The sequence below is a fragment of the Tachypleus tridentatus genome, chromosome 13 (genome assembly GCF_004210375.1).
Source record: "Tachypleus tridentatus isolate NWPU-2018 chromosome 13, ASM421037v1, whole genome shotgun sequence".
In the NCBI taxonomy this organism is placed as follows: Eukaryota; Metazoa; Arthropoda; class Merostomata; order Xiphosura; family Limulidae; genus Tachypleus; species Tachypleus tridentatus.
Genome location: NC_134837.1, coordinates 261,160,396 through 261,180,833, shown reverse-complemented (window position 1 = coordinate 261,180,833; position 20,438 = coordinate 261,160,396). Strand labels below are relative to the sequence as shown.

Sequence of the window (20,438 nt, the reverse complement as noted above, 5' to 3'; positions counted from 1 at the left end):
GTATTATTACACAGAGTGGCTAGAACTGACAGGTTGAAAGCTGTGTGAAGATTGTCAGCTCTTTATGTATCATCCTAGGCCTATCTACTCATATTTACTGATAAGTGAGCAAATCAAAAATAAACTGTATCTGATAAAAATACTTCAGGGAAGATGAAGAGCAGACGATAAGCGAGTTATTATTATCTTTAGAAGGTAAGAACTTTATCTGATCTCATGTTGGATGTAGCAAGCGATTAACATTGTGTCTTTTGTTTCTTAAATTATATCAGAACTTCAAATTAAAAAAAAAAATGTTACTCTGGAAAATTTTGTAACAAAAATGTTAAAATCTCAAAATTTGAAATTATAACATGAATATACTAGTGAGTTGAGCGATGTATCATCTGTTATACTCAGTATATAACACGATCAGGTAAAATTTCGGAAATTGACGATTAGATTAAGAAACATTCATTTAACTACTTTTTAACGTAATCGTTTTCGAGAACTTGTGACCAGTTACTTCTGTAATGTAGTAGTTTTGTCGGACTTGTGACTAGTTACTTCTATAATGTAGTAGTTTTGTCGGACTTGTGACCAGTTACTTCTGTAATGTAGTAGTTTTGTCGGACTTGTGACTAGTTACTTCTATAATGTAGTAGTTTTGTCGGACTTGTGACCAGTTACTTCTATAATGTAGTAGTTTTGTCGGACTTGTGACCAGTTACTTCTATAATGTAGTAGTTTTGTCGGACTTGTGACCAGTTACTTCTATAATGTAGTAGTTTTGTCGGACTTGTGACCAGTTACTTCTATAATGTAGTAGTTTTGTCGGACTTGTGACCAGTTACTTCTATAATGTAGTAGTTTTGTCGGACTTGTGACTAGTTACTTCTATAATGTAGTAGTTTTGTCGGACTTGTGACCAGTTACTTCTATAATGTAGTAGTTTTGTCGGACTTGTGACCAGTTACTTCTCTAATGTAATAACCGTATTCTGTAAGGGGTGAACTTTGGTTATGTGATTCCTTTCTCTAAAATTTTGTTTCGGCAACTTATTCTACAGTTTACAGGTTTTCATTGTTATTTTATCATTTAGGTATTTTCTATCTACTATCAATAACTTGTTTTTGTTTATAACAAACTACATTGTCATAACATAGTTGATTTTTAATGTGGATAACGGATATAGCCTTATACAACAAGGGTTTTTGGTAATGTAGACGACCTTATAAATGTGACTTTATATTAATATAGGTAGTCTTAGGTGTGGATGACAACTTTATATATGGTGACCTTATGATAGAGATGACAGCTTTACAAGTGGTGACCTTACGAAAGAGATGACATCTTTGCAAAGGTGACCTTACGATAGAGATGACAGCTTTGCAAAAGTGACCTTACGATAGAGATGACAACTTTACAAATGGTGACCTTACGATAGAGATAACAGCTTTACAAATGGTGACCTTATGATAGAGATGACATCTTTACAAATGGTGACCTTACGATAATGATAACATCTTTACAAATGGTGACCTTATGAAACGTGCGCTATCTATTTTGGCAGTAAGTATAAATATAACCGTTTCAGTTTTATAATCTCATGTATATTACTTGAAATCCACGTATTGTTTCTGTAAATGGTTAACCCTCAAGTTACCGAGTTGTTTTTGTTCCGTTCACCATTGTCAGCTTTTCTATGTTTTTGCCTTTTGCAAAACTTGGTGTAAGCAACTGACCCACAACACTAAAAGACGTCGCTCACTTTTCCCAAATTCTAAATAATGGGTCTAACTGTAACATTGATGGTACTTTTGTGTTATTGCTGAAACTGTAACCATCAAATACATGAACAATCTGTTGCACAAAGACCGATTTAAACACCGACAGTTATGGACCCCATAGTATTTATAGGGGTAAAGTATTGAAATATTACAAGTTTTGAGTAAATTCGCTTGAGAAAAATAAATTTTCTCCCTTTATTGGTTTATAATGTCCATATATGAAGAAGTCTTTTTCGGTCATTGATTTAATAAGTTATAAATTAAGTTACATGAATATCCTTCAGGAGGCGTGATCGTATGAAAAGCGCCTTAAAAGAAACCTACAGGAGGCATTTCTGGTTCTCAACTTATGTGTTTTTCCTTTATTTTTACAGCAAGATTAACCGGAAAATTTGTCTGTATATTGGTTGGTTTTTCATTATATTTTAGGCTTAGTCCCAGGTAAATTTAATAGTGCCTCAATTTGCAGGGAAAACGTCGCTAGCGATGACTGGAACGTGAGGCGGTGGAGTTAAGTCGAGATGTATGATTTAATAATTCTAGCTTATTCACTTGTTTTTACAGAAAATCGTAGATGTCTCTGATGTCTATCGAAGAGTTACCAAGTTACACAAGATCTCCCGGGGAATAATGTCAGAATGACGACGTCATGCACGTGCACCCTTCTCGTGGTTGCTTTGATTATCACAGAAATAAGGGAACCCCTGTCCTCAGCTTTATGCGGACTCTCAGAATTCACTTGTGGTAACGGTAAATGTGTTCGACGAAACATGTTTTGTAATGGTAGAGAAGACTGTGGAGACGGCAGCGATGAGCCACGAGGTTGTATGGGTAAGGGTATTTCCAGTTTTATAGCCTACATCAAAATCTTTGCAGTGTTTCGAAATATTCGTATAACTAACTACTGTAAGCAGTGTCAGATTAAAACGATTGTAGGGTCTAGGCACCTTCTGTTCGTAGGACCTACCAGCCGTGTAAGTTAAAATAAAAGTTAGATAAATTATACATATACAAATTATAAATTATGGTTTGAATTTTAAATATTTATATGCGTATAATGTATACTTACTGCTTATGTGTAATAATACACTGTAGTTAAATATCGGCTGTATATTTATCTGAACGAGAGTACACAAACTTATGCGTATATACAAAAATATGTCGTTTTTTGTTTTTTTTTAAGTTTGCACAAAGATACACGAAAGATATCTGCACTAGCCATCCCTAATTTAGCAGTGTAAGATTAGAGGGGATGCAGTTAGTCATCACCACCCACCGCCAACTCTTGAGCTACTTTTTCACCAACGAATAGTGGGAATGAATGTCACACTATAACGCCCAAACAGCTGAAAGGGCGAGCATGTTTGGTGTGACGGGGATTCGAACCTGCGACCCGCGGATTATGAGTCGAGTGTCTTAACCACCTGGCCAAAATATATCGTCTAACTTAAGGATGTAATAAAGTTTGTACAGTAAAATGTGTACTTCATGTTTCCATATTTATTATTTTTGGCCCTCAAAAATTAACCGTTAAGGAAAATTTTCATGGGCCCATAGTTTTCGTAGGCCCTAGGCACTGTGCCTATTGTGCTTAATAAATAATCCGGTCCTGAATATAAGTACTGAACGTGGTTAAGCTAGGCCTTGAATAAACCAACCAATAATAAGACCTATCGTTTTACTACGATAACTTGTTTTTATTTAGTTTTTTGCTAGAATAACTAAAAAATGATGAGGTTCTGTTTCAGATGGAACAGTAGCCTTTGGAATTAAGTTTTACATTTCTTGTTCTTGTTCAGTGGCGGGTTCAAACACAGACAAACCTTTCTCAGTGTTTCAAAGTGCAGAACCAAGAAACGAAGACGTAAGTGCAAAGTGTTAATACACAACTTATATCAGTAATACCTAACTAGAGTGGAAAACATGAGACAACACATTGAAAGTTAGAAACATTAGACAAAACAGGACTGAACATTAGACAAAACATGACCTGGCACGGCCTCGTGGCTGGAGCACTCGAATCGCAATTTGCTGGTCGAATCTCGTGACCTTCAAGTCGTGAGGGTGCTGTAAAGTGTTATTAATCCCACTTTTAGTTGGTTAAAGAGTAGCCGAAGTGTTGGCGTTGCACAGTGTTGACTAGCTGCCTTCGCTCAAGGCTATCACTTCTAAATTAGGGATGGCTAGCTTATATAATACTTTTCTTTGATGTACGACTTGCTCGCTGACATTACCTATCTGTTTTAATTATTGCTAGGATATTTAACATTTCACCTTCATACGACACCTACGTAAACACAATAGTTAAGTCACAATGTTTCCCAATCTCTTTTCCTTCTTAAAGAAACTATCTTCAAAAACAAAACTATTTGACACGATCAATATTAGACCAGACTGAGAGCAAACAAACAGCAGTGCACACCGTCTAACAGACCGCTCCTAACTGAATAACAGGAGTGACTGTCATTTTTATATTGCGCCCACAACTGAGACCGCTAAGCTTGATAAACATGTATACTATGAGCTCGAACCTTGAACCTTTTGAATTATAATTCAGCACGTTAATACTAGGCCACGTCCACATTTTTTCTTATTTTTGTAACTTCTATAACGTTGAACACAACGCCACCTGACGGACTAACTTGATGACGAGAAACTCATTTGAAGTAAAAATGTATTCTCAAGACGCCTGGTGTAGATATTAAAACTTTAATTAAAATAAAATACAGAACAACGTTTTGACCTTCTTAGGTCATCTTCAGGTTAATAATGCGAGAATTTGCAACTGACCGTTGCCGGGCACATGTCTCAGGGACGAGAGTGTAAACGGATACAGGATTGTAGGCGACGTTGTAGCATATGATAGGTTATTAATTATTATACGCATAAAGGCGTTTCTTTATATTGGTTTACTTCTGGTTTTAGTTGTCGTATGAGTAAGGCTTCTTTGATTTTGCGTTTGTTTATGCTTGTGTTCCTACTTAGTATCTGAGTGTTTTCTATGGTTATTTTGTGTTTATGTCAGTTGCAGTGTTCAAATACGTGCGAAGGTGACCTTTTATTAACATGAATATGACCTCAGAAGATTTAAACGTTTATTTGTTCAACACGAGCTGTGAAACCCGAAACGTTTATTTGTTCAACACTTGACGACGTATTGACGGGTTAAAGTAACTATATTTTCTTGAAAGCCTCAATCAATGGACCACGAAGTAGGGTAAAGGGAAGCAGAAATGTCTGATCGCTCCTAGTTATCATAATAACTTATACAGATCGGACGGACTGTTCCCAGTATTAGTGCGGCAATTACATTCCTGTGTCCCAGACCGGAAATACCAAATGAAAAGAAATTTCATATTTGAGCTGGAGCGGTACGGAAACTGTAAAACGGTATACGGGAAACTAGTGTTGTTGATAATAGAAACTATCAAACTAAGAGCCCATAGTCTTCAAAAGTAATGCTAAATAATGCAGGGTATCAAACTTAGACCTGGCTGTAAGAACAGATATTGATGTTAGTTATGTTAGATTCTGTTCTGGAATTTGCACTGAACCCAAATGATTTCGTCTAAAAATTAAAACATTACATAATCAAAATAACTTACAGAAAAAGTCAGATAACGTTGACTTACTCACTGTCAGCACCTGCACTAATTTAATCGAATAGTGGGATTTGACAGTCATTCTTATAACGCACCAACAGTCCTCAAAGCGTGGGTCATGACTTTACGGTAATGGAACACAAACCATGAACTTTCAAAATTATACCACGGCAAACTAACGATTAAAGATCCTACCCGTCCAACTCTGGATCAGAAAGTCTAAAGTTCGAGCCCGCGATATACCACTAAGCACTTTCCCGCTCTTTTTACAATGGTTGTGGATATCATAACTAAGAAACTATCTTGATAAGAGTAGTCGCATAACGAGTTTCTGATATTATAAACAAAAGGTTTCATTACCTTCATGATAAACAGTAATAGGAACTTAAAAGACAACGTACAGAGCAAGGCTTGATACAATTTACGTGAATGCTTTGTTTCTTGGTCTGTAGTTTGGCTCGGTTTGTTTTGAATTTCGCGCAAAGCTACACGAGGGCTATCTGCGCTAGCCGTCCCTAATTTAGCAGTGTAAGACCAGAGGGAAGGCAGCTAGTCATCACCACCCACCGCCAACTCTTGGGCTACTCTTTTACCAACGAATAGTGGGATTGACCGTCACATTATAACACCCTCAAGGTTGAAAGGGTGAGCAAGTTTAAGTAAAGAGAAACACCATGGGCTATGAGTGTTGTGCTCATCACGGGTATCCAAACCTAATTTTTAGCGTTAAAAGCTTTCAGATTTCTGCTGAGCCATTGGGAGTTAAGAGGTATTACGTGTATCCAAACATCCTCTACGTGATTGTGAGCTTACGTTACCTACAAGTGAACGTGTATTTTACAAACTTTTTTCTACAGGCTCCTTCCAGAAAACCACGTAATAGTTGTTTCCATATACATGTATATATATGCATCTATGTATATATATTGCCAACAATCACTGACTGCTTCAATGTTAAGCACATGAAAAAGATAACCATCCAATCCTTTTTGCGTGAATGGTGGTTATAAAACATTTTCCCACCAACATTTGCGATTCAGATTTCAAACTCTCCTGTGGGTGCTTAGCGAAGGAATATCGGGTTAGTGGAAGGAGGGTGCGTCTTATATGACGATATTTTTTTTTGAATTTACCACACACAGAGCATAGAAAATGTTCCCATTATCATAAGAAGTACTCGTGAAAAAGTTGACAAACTGTCAAAATATAGTTTACAACTCATCATAAAACCGTGAGTGTCAGCTATTAAGCCTAACATGAACGTGATTGAAGACTTTGAGAATGGTTCTGATTCAGCTGAAAGTGTCATTCATGTGTCCATAAAATTATTCATATAATATTACTCAGCATTAAAAACCTGAAGAAAAAAAAGTTGAATTAAAAAAATCCTAGGCAGAGGGCGGCCCAGTGTCTGAACTGTCGAGTTATGAGTCAATGAGTCCGAGGTTCGAGACATAATACTATTATGTTCAAAGAGCCCTAAAAACCCTTGTGGCATCAGGCTCTACTACTTATCTGTCTTCTCTTGTACCTAAATTCCTAAGGGTCTCTGATTTGGCCGAGTAGATCATGAACACTTGAGGTATCTTGGAAGCTTATTCTAAAACTCAGAAAATATTATGAATTGTTGTTCATGATTCTCATATATAGGAACACCTAGACTTAATTTATTACCATACTGAACACAATACTCCTACTTTGTGTTTGAACTAAACCAAACAAGTGTGAGAATTTTAGAAATGGACTTCCCGAGGATCTCAACTATACACACATAATAGCGATAATAGCTTGAGATCTAAGTAACCTACTTATATAGCTCAAAAGTAACACGATGTTTTCGGTCGTAATCTCATTAATATCTCAAGAAGTTCGGTCAACTTAGAAGATTTAGATCAGTCCTAAACTATATATTAAGGTAACGATGCAAATGATATTTATACTATGAGCATAAAATAATAAATTAGAAATTATGAAAATATATATATTAAGTAATCTAGCAAATATTGCAAAAATATATATGTATCAAGTATTCTAGCAAATATTGTAAAAAATATGTATATCAAGTATTCTAGCAAATATTGTAAATATATATATATATCAAGTATTCTAGCAAATATTGTTAACGAAAGTAATATTGAACAAAACAGAGAATATTTTACTTACGGATTACCTAATTTGTTTTACATTATGTACGTTAAAACCGTATATCAAATATAGTCCAATCAACAGCTGAGTTGGTGTGGAGAATATAGAATGTATCCTAGCTAAAATAACTTCAAACCAAAGATAAATTAGCTCGTGCGAACAAATTCTGTTAGTAAAACAATAGTCTGTGCAATCTTTTTTCATTAGAGAAAATAATTATTGTTTTTTTAAATATAATTCCAGGAGAGGAAAAAAAAAGCTATCTTATTTAACTTTTCTTCATCAGGTTCGTACCAGGCCTAACTCTACTGGTCTCTCTGATGAGCTTTTACAGAAATCCATAATGAAAATGATATTAATATATATATACTTACTAAGGCAGGGTTGTACAGGTTTCTCTTATGATCCTTTTGCATAAATATGGAAATAAAACGGTTATGTCTGACGTCATTATGTTTGTAACAAGAAAGCACGTGAACATGGGTGCTTCAAATAAGACTTTAAGGTTAGCGCATGTGTGGGGCTAGCCTGTGGTCGCTGGTAGACTGTTTTCTTGGATGTGTCACTGACTGTAGTGTTTGTTCCCCTGGTGTTGATTAGAAAGTAACTCTTGAAACTGAAAGACAAATTAGTGGATTAGTTTTCAAACTGGAAAGAAGAACAAATAATACAAAAATATACACTTCTATATCACGGCTTTTCCTCGTACATCCCTGTATGGCAACACTTCTTAGAACGCTTCTATATGGCAACACTTCTTAGTACGCTTCTATATGGCAACACTTCTTAGTACGCTTCTATATGACAACACTTCTTATTACATTTCTACATGACAACACGTCTTAATACGCCTCTACACGACAAAACTTGGTAGTACCGCTTCTACATGACAACACTTCTACATGACAACGTTAATACGCCTCTATATGACAATACGTCTTAGTACGCTTCTGTATGACAACACTTGTTGGTACATTTTTATATGACAAGATACGTAAAGAATTTGTTAGGCCTAGACTCTTCCTGGAGAAGGTGACGGTATATCCAATATTCATGTGTGAAAGATGACGTTGTAGATAATTTTCACTTGTAAAATACTTTAAAAACATATTTTAGTTTAAACTCACAGCGGCAAAAACACTATAAAAGGTGATGTTAGATTCAAATTATTCTCATTCAAAACATAAAATTGTTTTCTTTCAGTTTGCAACAGAACTTTCAACGGTGAAGCTAATGTTAAGTACAGATTACACATTAGTGAACCTTTTCGCCGCCAGATGCCGTTCCTCTGTGTGGTCAGCTTCGTAGCTGGTGGCGCCCAATATGGCGACTACGTGGAGTTACAATTCCTTTCATTCAATGTTGGGTCGCTCGAGAAAGGAAGGTACGTTTGTGCCAGTTTTTATACAGTTAGTTTTTTATCTTTTTACTAACTTTAGTCCTTAAAAGAAATGCACACCCGCTCTCGTGTGTGTATTTAAAAGAAAACTGACATGAAATCGTTTGTTTGTTTTCTCAATAACATTTTCCGAATGTCACCACTTTCTCATCTTGTGAGTTACAGTTCGTTTGTTTTTCTAGAAGTTTATCCATGTGGTGTTGAAAATAATTATCGAAATAGCAAATAAATTATTATAAACTTCAAATAAAATGGAATTCTCTTCCTCTTTACTGTATGAAAGTGATTTGCACTTGAGCAGCATAGATACGTATTGACGAGTTAAAGTAACTATATTTTCTTGAAAACCTCAATCAATGGACCACGAAGTAGGGTAAAGGGAAGCAGAAATGTCTGATCGCTCCAAGTTATCATAATAACTTCTACAGGTCGGACGGACTGTTCCCAGTATTAGTGCGGCAATTACATTCCTGTGTCCCAGACCGGAAATACCAAATGAAAAGAAATTTCATATTTGAGCTGGAGCGGTACGGAAACTGTAAAACGGTGTACGGGAAACTAGTGTTGTTGATAATAGAAACTGTCAAACTAAGATCCATAGTCTTCAAATCTAATGCTAAGTAATGCAGAGTATCAAACTTAGACCTGGCTGTAAGAACAAATATTGATGTTAGTTATGTTAGATTCTGTTCTGGAATTTGCACTGAACTCAAATGATTTCGTCTAAAAATTAAAACATTACATAATCAAAATAACTTACAGAAAAAGTCAGATAACGTTGACTTACTCACTGTCAGCACCTGCACTAATTTAATCGAATAGTGGGATTTGACAGTCATTCTTATAACGCACCAACAGCTCTCAAAGCGTGGGTCATGACTTTACGGTAATGGAACACAAACCATGAACTTTCAAATTCATACCACGGCAAACTCACGATTAAAGATCCTACCCGTCCAACTCTGGATCAGGAAGTCTAAAGTTCGAGCCCGCGATATACCACTGAGCACTTTCCCGCTCTTTTTACAATGGTTGTGGATATCATAACTAAGAAACTATCTTGATAAGAGTAGTCGCATAACGAGTAGCTGATTCCCCCCATAATGGTTTAGGGAAAACAAAAGACCTGTTGGTCCATCTCGGTTGTCCCATCCTCTGAGCTGAACTACAGCTGATTGATAAATAAAACAGCCGTTGTCATTTATGTATCCATTAAGATTTCTTTTACATTCACTCTCAGTTTACTGTATCCACAATATCAGAAGGCAACCAATTCCATAGGCTATCCATCCTATTTATAAAATGAAGTTGTCTCAACTGAAGACGGCTTCTACCTTATGTAAGTTTATATTTCTGTCTTGTAGTTCTATAATTCTCAATGTTAAGTATAAAAAATATTGATACATCAACATTATCAGTTCATTTTACAAACTTAAACACTTAAATCACATACGATTTAACACTATAAAATTACCCCTTATACTTATGAACCATAAGTACTTTATAAGTACCAAGCTCGTATTCCCTAACTTTCTTTTTTCAAAACAAAACAATTTTAAGAATATTAATCTCTCCACATATGACAACCCTTCATCATCAGTACCATTTTAGTAACCCTCTTCTGAACCCTTTCCAACAATTGAATGTCTTTCTTAAGGTAGGGAGTCCAAGCCTGAACACAGTTTTACAAATGTGGCCTAACAATTAACCCTTACAAAGAAATTATAAACTCTTTAGATTTGTATTCAATATTTCTGTAGATACAACCTCAAATCCTATTTGCTCTATCACAAGCAACAACAAACTGCTTGGATGGCTTACAATACTGATCGGTTATTACACCAAGATCTTTCGATTTCCTGACACTGTTGAGATTATTACCATCCAAATTATACTTATAATTAAAATTATGATAACCCACATACATTTTCTTGCATTTGTTATAATTAAAACCTGTCTAATATTTATTTGCCCAACTCACTGAATGATTTAAATCCTTTTATAAATCAGTAACATCCTCTTCACAGCCAATAACACCTAAAACCTTAAAATCATCTGTCCCTAATTCAGCAGCTTAAGACCAGAGTGAAGGCATTTAGTCATCACCACCCACCGCCAGCTTTTGGGCTACTCTTTTACCAACGAATAGTGGGGTTGATCGTAACATTATAATGCCCCTACGGCTGAAAGGGCGAGCATGTTTGGCTTTGAACCCGCGACTCTCAGATTACGAGTCGAACGCCTTAACCCACCTGATCATGCCGGGCCATAAAGAAATATGAAATATGTCTCTCGACATACTCCGAAACTTGTCAAAATAAGCTTTACCGTGTAACTCCAACGTGAGTTTGATTCATATAACTTTGGCAAACAGATTTGCAAACTAGATGTTTCCATAAGGTGAATAATTCTAAACAGCGGAAGAGTCTTCCATTTTGTTTATATATTTATATATATTGTGCTTAATACTCACACGTGTTAAAAGTTAAATAGGCTTAAATCACCACTTTATAACAATCAGAAAACTCAGCAGTGAAGCGAATACTCTGTTTATGTCCCTTACCTTTAAACAATTTTATATCTATCGTTGTCATGGTTACCAGCCTATACAGTAAGTGTTGATTAGTTACCACTTTTATTATTATACTTAATACTATACACGCCGTAGTTTATATTCTTCGTCTGGGTTGTAAACCTGCTGCTGTCGCCAAGGTAACCGTGTGATAAACAACATGTAGAGGCAGAAGGAAAGATTCAATCCTTGATCTTCGTGTTAAAAATATAATGCAGTCCACTCGGCCGAACTCTCGCCCCGAATAAATATCATATTTGTTTTTTCAGCAGGAAGACCCCAAGCTTGATTGCCACCACATACGGTTCTTCTCATAACTGTTTTCAGGATGGAAGCAATTAGGATTCGAAGCGCAGGCAACGAACTAATTTCTATCTAGTGGTAATAAGAATTAAAATTCATAGCTAATTAGGCTTAGGTGATCGTAATGTTACAAACACGTTATTTAGAATATTTTCGATTAACTGGTTTGTTTCTTCATTTAAGGTTCAAAATGTAGTTAAGTATATTAGGTTATTCATCGTCGTTTTTTTATATGGAACACGAGACCCTCACACCCTACCTTCCAGTGACACAACGGTAAGTCTGCAGATTTACAACGCTAGCAACCGAATTTTATACCATGGTGGGTGCAGAACAGATAGCCCATTGTGTAGCTTTGTAATTAATAATAAATAGAAAAGAACAATTCGTCTGACAGAGAAACGTAACTTTTCTTCTGTAATTAAATTCGGTGTAAATATTCCATATTTGTGCAATAAGCCTACACAAAGATGTTTATGTGCTAACGGATCCACATGTGTGTGCGTTTCGTGCAAATACCTATCATTGCAATATTGAAGGAAACCCTTTCAGTCAAAGATTATGACACCATACCGCAAATATAAATTATCTTCAAGTGAAGTTCAAAACTTTATATTGGATATTATTAAAGTAGTTTAGTTTCAATTAACGGAATGATTTGTTTGTTTGTTTTGGAATTTTGCACAAAGCTACTCCAGGGCTATCTGTGCTAGCCGTCCCTAATTTAGCAGTGTAAGACTAGAGGGAAGGCAGCAAGTCATCACCACCCACCGCCAACTCTTGGGCTACTCTTTTACCAACGAATAGTGGGATTGGCCGTAACATTATACACCCCCACGGCTGGGAGGGCGAGCATGTTTAGCGCGACGCGGGCGCGAACCCGCGACCCTCGGATTACGAGTCGCACGCCTTACGCGCTTGGCCATGCCAGGCCTAACGGAATGAACGAGAACTAAGTTTTGAAAACTTATATCCAGCCCTTTAGATGGCACTGGCCCGGCATGGCCAGTAAACTGAGGGTCGCGGGTCCGCATCCCCGTCTCGCCAAACATGCTCGTCCTTTCAGCCTTGTAGGCGTTATATAGTGACGGTCAACCCCACTATTCGTTGGTAAAAGAGTAGCCCAAGAGTTGGCGGTGGGTGGTGATAACTAGCTGCCTTCCCTCTAGTCTTACACTGCTAAATTTGGGACGGCTAGCACAGATGGCCCTCGAGTAGCTTTGTGCGAAATTCAAAAAACAAACAAACCTTTAGATGGCACGTGTATAAGAAACGTCAATATGTCGTCTTACTGTGAAAATAGTGGTGTAATGAATTATTAATTTTTGCAGGCACAAGCAACCGGTTTTCGTGATTACTAAGTGAACAGAAAATTGTGTCCTTTTGTCGATTGGAAGCCATGTCACACGATGTATTAATCAACCAGAGTTGCTTGTGTAGAACATAATTCAAACTGATCTACTAAATTATTTTATCATTAAGTTATAATTATAGTTGAGAAGACACATTTACTACGTTTGTTTTTAAGCGCAAACTGAAACTGTGGGCTGTATGTGTTGTCCGCACTATAGGAATTGAACTCCTACTTTAACTTTAATCCTTAGCGCTGAAGCATAGAGACATAATTATAACGGTACACAAACTGAAGTGTTTGAGACTGTGTTGTTGTTGCTGTGGCTTCGCTAGATCTTCTACAGGTTTTATCACTTCTGAATTTGAAATGATTTTTCATGTCTATCTTATAAAAACTGAACAGTGATTTCACTGACTGTAATACTTCTATAACAAGTTATAATCATCGCTTATAAACAGCCAAAACAAATGTCTCTTCCTTAACGTTTTTAATCCTAGTGATTGTAGTTCCTCTAAAAGATTCGTTAGGCAACGTAGTTTATCTTACTCTGATGATGGAATCAGTTATCTATACAGCATAATTACTAAATCATATCTGAGACTAACAATGTGGCAAGTTATCTACACTTACTAACAATATATCTAAGTCTGACAATGTGAAAAGTTATCCAAACAATAAACTTACTAACGATATATCTAAGTCTAACAATGTGACAAGTAATCTATACAATATACTTACTAACAATATATCTAAGTCTGACAATATGGCAAGTTATCTACACAATATTCTTACTAACAACATATCTAAGTCTGACAATGTGGCAAGTTATCTACACAATATGCTTACTAACAACATATCTAAGTCTGACAATGTGGCAAGTTATCTACACAATATGCTTACTAACAACATATCTAAGTATGCCAATGAGGCAAGTTATATATACAATATACTAACAACATATCTTAGGAAAAGGAACTAGTTAATAGAAACCCACCACTAATTCTTTTCTGATTAAATAGTTGTATTGATTGTCAGTTTAATAGAGTATACATAGTCCCAAAGTGTGGACTGTATTTTTAGGAGAATGGGTCGCGAACCATGGCCCATAGGACTCACAGTTCGAAGATCACGGCCGGTTTTGTTACCTATTTATAAGAGGTATTTCCTACACATTCTCTTTACCTACACCTATTATGTTAGCATCTTTATTGACCATTATAAGAACCAGAAATCTTCATCATTACCCTAAGTGATTTTTTTGTCATACATCAATCATAAGATCTTCCTTCCTTATCAACTCTGATCTTGTTGTGTTCTAGTAAACAACGACCACATTGAGACCAGTAGAACAAACGCTCACGTGTAGGTGTTTTTACATCGAAATGTTACAAACAAAACTTACATTTGTAGTTAAGATCAGAAAACGTCTGGGAATAAAGGTTCACGCAATTCCATGATTATCTGTATAAATTTTATCTTTTATTTTTGGGATATTAAAGCAGAAACGTTAGTTCGCTGGAACTACAGTTACACCAAGCGAAACAAACAAACAAACGGGACTAATTACTGTTTTCCTGAACACGAAGGAAAGAACACGTGGTTGAAAATAAAATTCCATTTTTTAACAGTTATTAAACCCTAATAGTGGCTGACATGCAAAGTTTTGTTTCACGTGCAGATAGAAGACGCACAGTGCTCGAGGCGAAACACATCAATTTAGGTAGTAAATCGACAACAAACATGAATTTGGAATATTAGAACAATATAATTATACACGTGGATTTTCTTAATACTCTTCTAACAGACAGAAAACACTGCCTTTAAATTTTTCTTTCCCTCCCTATCTGTCTATCTATTTTTCACCTTCTTTTTAAATCTATCCGCTATCTGACTGTCTCATTTTTGTTGTCTATTTATTCATTCATCCTTTATATATCTGCCTTTATCTTTCACGCTCTCTCTTTGTCTTTATTTATATAGATACATCTGTCTTCAACTTCCATCTATCTATGCAGCCATAGTTCATTTATCTATCAGTACACGTATCTCTATAACTTTCTCACTATCAATATCTCTCACTCATTCTCTATATTTTTACATTCATTTTTTCCAACTGTCACAGTGTATCCATCCATCATGTACGTATCTGTGTATATATATATTCTACTGTTGCTAAATATTTTAAGTACAACTAATACAGTTATCGGTTGTATGTCTGACACCATCTACTTTCCATATAAGCCAACATGGGCCATCTGTAATAAATATTAATTAACCTAACGTGATTTAACAACGTCAAGAATACAATTGACAAACAAAACTAGCCAAACGGGGTAGAATGTAGCTAGAACTACGTATAAAACTTAACTTATGTAGTTCGTTATTAATCAAAGTAAGTTTACCAGTTTACTACTCTTTCTTACCTTGTGCAATACTGAAGTTTTCGCGTAAAGGTTCATTCTTTCCGCTTCCGGGTTTGCACGTGATTTCTATTTGAAATGTTTATAAAAAAAAATGCAATCAGTAAATGATGGAATTATTTGATTTTGCATAGTTTGCCATTAAGATGTTAAGTTTAAAATGTTAACGTTACTAATACGATAGTAATGTATTTTCAAAACAAATAAAAAGTTATATGTATATATTTATAAGTCTGATTTATTAAATTTTAAGATGTGTAGAAATTGATTTAGAAAATATTTAGACATGTGGCGCCACCTGTACTTGATAATTCACCCTTCACAATAACGTTTTATTTTGACAGGTATATAAACGTATTGAATATTAGGTACGTAGATTCGATAAAAAAAAACAACACTTTTTATTACACTACACCGTCATCCAAATCTCTTTCATACAGGTTCAACAATTTTCGATAAATAAATCTTGATTCTTAATGCCACCTGGCTACCGAAACCACTTTTTTTTATAAAGATTCCTTTTTCTCTCAATATTTACATTATGTTTTTTAACGCCATATTAAGTATTCCTCAGTTTTATTCTTTCTTTTAACATTCCAAGTTTTGTAACAATAAGTGTATCCCAGCTTCATATTACGGTCCTTCTCATTGTCCCAGTAAATTCTCATGAGAAGAGCTATCAAATATCCATTTTGCTTTGCTTTTTGTACGTACTAGTTTGTTTTTTCTTGTATGTTTGAATGAAGTTAGGCCTTTAAAATCATTTGAACTCTGACGCCATTTTATACTCTGGAAATGTTTTTATTATTAGTTTTCTTCTTGGCAGCGTTTGTGATTGTGTTTTTAAACTATCATTCATGTCGATACATTTAAATTAATACCCAGAATATGGTTTACTGGGTTACTTTAATCTGCGGAGTCCCCAGCTGGTACAGCGGTAAGTCTACAGATTTTCAATGTTAACATCAGGGCTGCGATTCCCCTTGGTGGACTCAGCAGATAACCCGATGCGGCTTTGCTATAAGAAAACACACACAAACATAGTCTGTCACTTTGTAGTGGTGGGCTCGGCATGGCCAGGTGGGTTAAGGCGTTCGACTCCTAATGTGAGGGTCGCGGGTTCGAATCCCTGTCGCACCAAACATGCTCGCCCATTCAGCTGTAGGGGCATAATAATGTGACAGTCAATCCCACTATTCGTTGGTAAAAGCGTAGCTCAACGGTTGGCAGTGGGAGGTGATGACTAGCTGTCTTCCCTCTAGTTTTACACTGCTAAATCAGGGACGGTTAGCGCAGATAGCACTCGAAAAGCTTTGCGCGAATATTCAACACAAAACCAAACTTTGTCAAATAATGGTTTAGAAGACGTTGGTTTTGAAATTAGTCAGCAAGTCTATGCAATGTTTATACGAATAAGTAAATATATTATAAGTAATAGATGAAATTTATTTTCCTTCTAGCACATCCGAACTGACTTGTTATGGTGGCCATCTGAAAGTTCTCGACACCGACAGTCCAGAAACAGACATAAGTCACCAGCAAACACGTGGCCTCAGCCAGCTTGTCTCAGCCATCAAACACACTAATGGAATATTTCCCAATTTGTACAACATTCATAAAAAAACTACGCCTCACTTTGGCTATTTCTGTGGCCAAATGGCAGTAGGTAGAGGCGTCAATTATTTCTCGAGTGGCAATAACATAACGCTTCTGATTTTTTATGCCACGTAAGACATCCTGGCGATCTCAGTCATTTGGTGTTTTCCTCACGTACAGGTTTATAACCAGGAAGATACCTTTTGTAGTTCCAAAAGGTGACACCAGGGTTAATGTGGGAATCACCAACTCTTTTTGTAATTCAGAATACCGAGACTGTGTGAATCGAGTGTGCGTTATTAGATCTCCAAATTTTCCTGGCACATTTTTACCAAATTTTACGTGTCAATATCTAATAAAACAAGAGCTGGTTCCAAGGGGTTTCCATGCACAGATATTACTAAAGCAAAAAAACGAATACAAGATATCCATCGATAATGGACAGTCTGGACCTGGAGCGATTCGAAGTGTTTCATTGACCACGGAGTGTTCACGAGACGTGGTGCGCATATTCAATGGCCCTACACCGGATGCAGTGTTGTTGACTGAGTTCTGTGGAACAGGTCCTCTTCCAGTAGTTATGTCCAGTCAGTCCAACGTGTTGGTCCAGTTAGTTAGTGCACCTTACCAGCAGTTGCATGATTCCAGACTGGAGATTGAAGCGGAAGTTAGATTTGTGAAGGACCCCTTCTGGCGGATTTCTGGAAAGAGTTGTGAATTTCTAATCGATGAGTCGCATGGAATGGTGGGGACTATTGAGAACCCTGGACACACAGTGCCACCACACACTACCTGCACCTATACCTTGAAAGGTAAAAATCCTTCTGACCGTGTATGGTTGTATTTTATTTCTTATATGGTGGAGGACAATCATCCATGGTCAATCAAAGAATTCTGTGACACCGGTCGAATGGAGATTCTAGGGTTAGCTGCTCCAGATTATCAGGTGTTATTAGAAAATGAATCTTCGTTGGAAAACCGAACTTACTGTGAGAAAAGCTCACCACGACTTTGTGCACGGGCAGGAGAAACCTCTGATCTCACCCCTTTCCGTCCATGTCGTTTTCCAAGGGAAGCATACTTTTCCAAAGGATCAGAACTAGTACTGAGGTTCCATTACCCAAGATTATCACATATTTCTACTCTTCAGCCAATTTTCAAAGCACGTTACGAAATCGTAGACACCAGTCAACCCGGCGAGGCTGCCTCTTTGTCCCTCTGTGATCGATTTGTATACAGTAGAACTGGCGCCATCTTTTCCCCCCGGAATGTTTTGTACTTTGGAAGAGGAGGTAGAAGCGAGATTTCTTGTCGCTATAATCTCCAAAGAAAAGACTCATCCAGAGTAAAAATTGCCTTTAGAACTTTACAACTCTTGTCATCCGTGTGTAAAAATGTCATTGATAAAGCATCTCATCAAAGAACTTGTGAAATTACACAGGTACATAGAGAACCCATTTCTTTTATACAAATTATTGAGAACTGGCAGGGAGTCGAAATAGTGACGGCCTGTTTTTGTAACATAAGTTTTATATCATCAGTACGTAGGCCGATTGAGTTGACGTCTCTAAGTAATAACGTTTCTCTGATCTTTACCGTGAAACGCATGACTTCGTTACAAGATTATCGCCATTTCAATTTTGAAGCTAATTACGAATTTTTCTCTTTTCCCATTTGTGACAAAGCTATTGTAGAAAAGACTGGTTCTTCCTGGCAATTGACCCTACCTGTTTACGAGGCCATGTTACACGAGTATGGGCAGTTTCGTTGCAGATGGTCACTGAGAGGGGTTGCTAGTAAACATCTATACGTAACGTTTCACGGAACAAACGGAACAGACAACTGTGCGGCTAATAATATAGCGAAAGTTTATTCAGGAGGAAATATAGCTACCTTTGCTGTAGTTTGTCTTAATGACAATGCTACAAAACTAGAAGTGGTGGTACCGTTTTGGTACGGCATGGAAATGTCAAGTCTTTACCCACCTAACCACAGGTTACCATCGCTGTCGGATCACATTATTCTTGAAACGCTTATCAAAGTTGCTCAAACAGTGCGTGTCTACTGGGATGAGATCACTAACCCCTTACTCAAAAAAAACGTGGGCCATTCCCTACGGAATATTAATTGCCTCGTCAGGTGCCCAGAAATTAACGCCTGTATCAGCCCTGACCTTTGGTGTGATGGAAAGAAGCACTGCCCTTCGGGATACGATGAAGCAACAGTACACTGTCAACGATTTCCTGTCCTTTATGTCACAGCCGGAGTCGGGGCTACGCTCTTTCTCTTGATGATGGTTATTGGGACGATAATTGTTAACCAGAGAAAACGCAGCCGTCGTGGTAAGCAGCCTATACAAGTACCAACGGTTGATCTATTTGAAATGAACGGGAACAGGGAAGCTTCAGAAGGGAGTTTTTTAAAGTATTAATCCATAGTAATATGTCGAGATCTCCACAAGCTGTGATATACATTACACTATATTCTATTAAACGTACGAAGGAGGATTCACGAAACATTGTGTCATACAACTAACGACGTGAGTCTACACTCAAGATATACTGGAATCACATATATTATGATACGGTATTAAGAAGAGAGACACGTCAAATAAAGTAAGTAATGATAACAGCTGTAACCAAGAATGTAACCAACGTGATTACTCATTTTAAAACGAAGTTTGTATTCGTTTTCTTGAAGTCCTTCACACTTGTTGTATTACTAAAAATAATTTCTATTTTAATTGTTTAGTACACAAATAAAAACTGATTGCTGGTCAGTGTCTTGTTTTATTAATGAACAGTAAAATATAGAAAGTTGTTCTTTAACAGTTTTCTTTAGTTTTGATTCGTTCCAATGTGTAAGAAATATACAAACCAACGATTCTAGGAACATCACAAAAACAAAACTAAAACTTTCTTCCCCTAACTAGTCTTAGGGAAAAAAAAAAAAAAAGAAGTTTTAATCGAATAATCACAACTGTTAACCATCAACTAGAAATACTAAATATATTCCGATGTATAAAGCAGAAATGGAGCTTGAAGATTCACACACTAAATCTTCCTGAAGTGTAGATGTGGATAATGTTTCTTTGGTTGTCATCAGACGAAATCCATAGAATATCAATTACATGAAGGCTACTAAAACTTCAGTTTAACATGTTAAAAGCTTACACTAATTTTTTTGATATATCATAACGTCTGAGTATGCCCGGCATGGCCGGCCTGTTAAGGCACGGGGCTCGTAATCTTAACGTTCCGACTTTGAATACCCGTGAC

At 36.6% G+C, this 20,438-nt stretch overlaps 1 protein-coding gene across 2 annotated transcripts; it reads left to right on the top strand.

Moving 5' to 3' along the window:
• Nucleotides 1-8,906: 8,906 nt before the first annotated feature.
• Nucleotides 8,907-19,939, top strand: LOC143238309 (uncharacterized). 2 transcript variants are annotated; one of them, XR_013020513.1, is made up of 2 exons: nt 8,907-10,254; nt 17,025-17,160. XR_013020513.1 is itself a non-coding variant. In XM_076478407.1 (2 exons), exon 2 carries the CDS (start codon nt 17,285-17,287, stop codon nt 19,589-19,591), a length of 2,307 nt encoding a protein of 768 aa, XP_076334522.1. In that variant the 5' UTR covers nt 11,452-11,868; nt 17,025-17,284; the 3' UTR covers nt 19,592-19,939. The 2 variants fall into 2 exon arrangements, 1 of the variants encoding a protein (XP_076334522.1); XM_076478407.1 differs by lacking the exon at nt 8,907-10,254 and adding an exon at nt 11,452-11,868 and having other exon boundaries at nt 17,025-19,939.
• Nucleotides 19,940-20,438: the final 499 nt, after the last annotated feature.

Excerpts from the sequence above, each read along its gene's own strand:
- LOC143238309 (XM_076478407.1), top strand. The coding sequence starts at position 17,285 with ATGCCACGTAAGACATCCTGGCGATCTCAGTCATTTGGTGTTTTCCTC.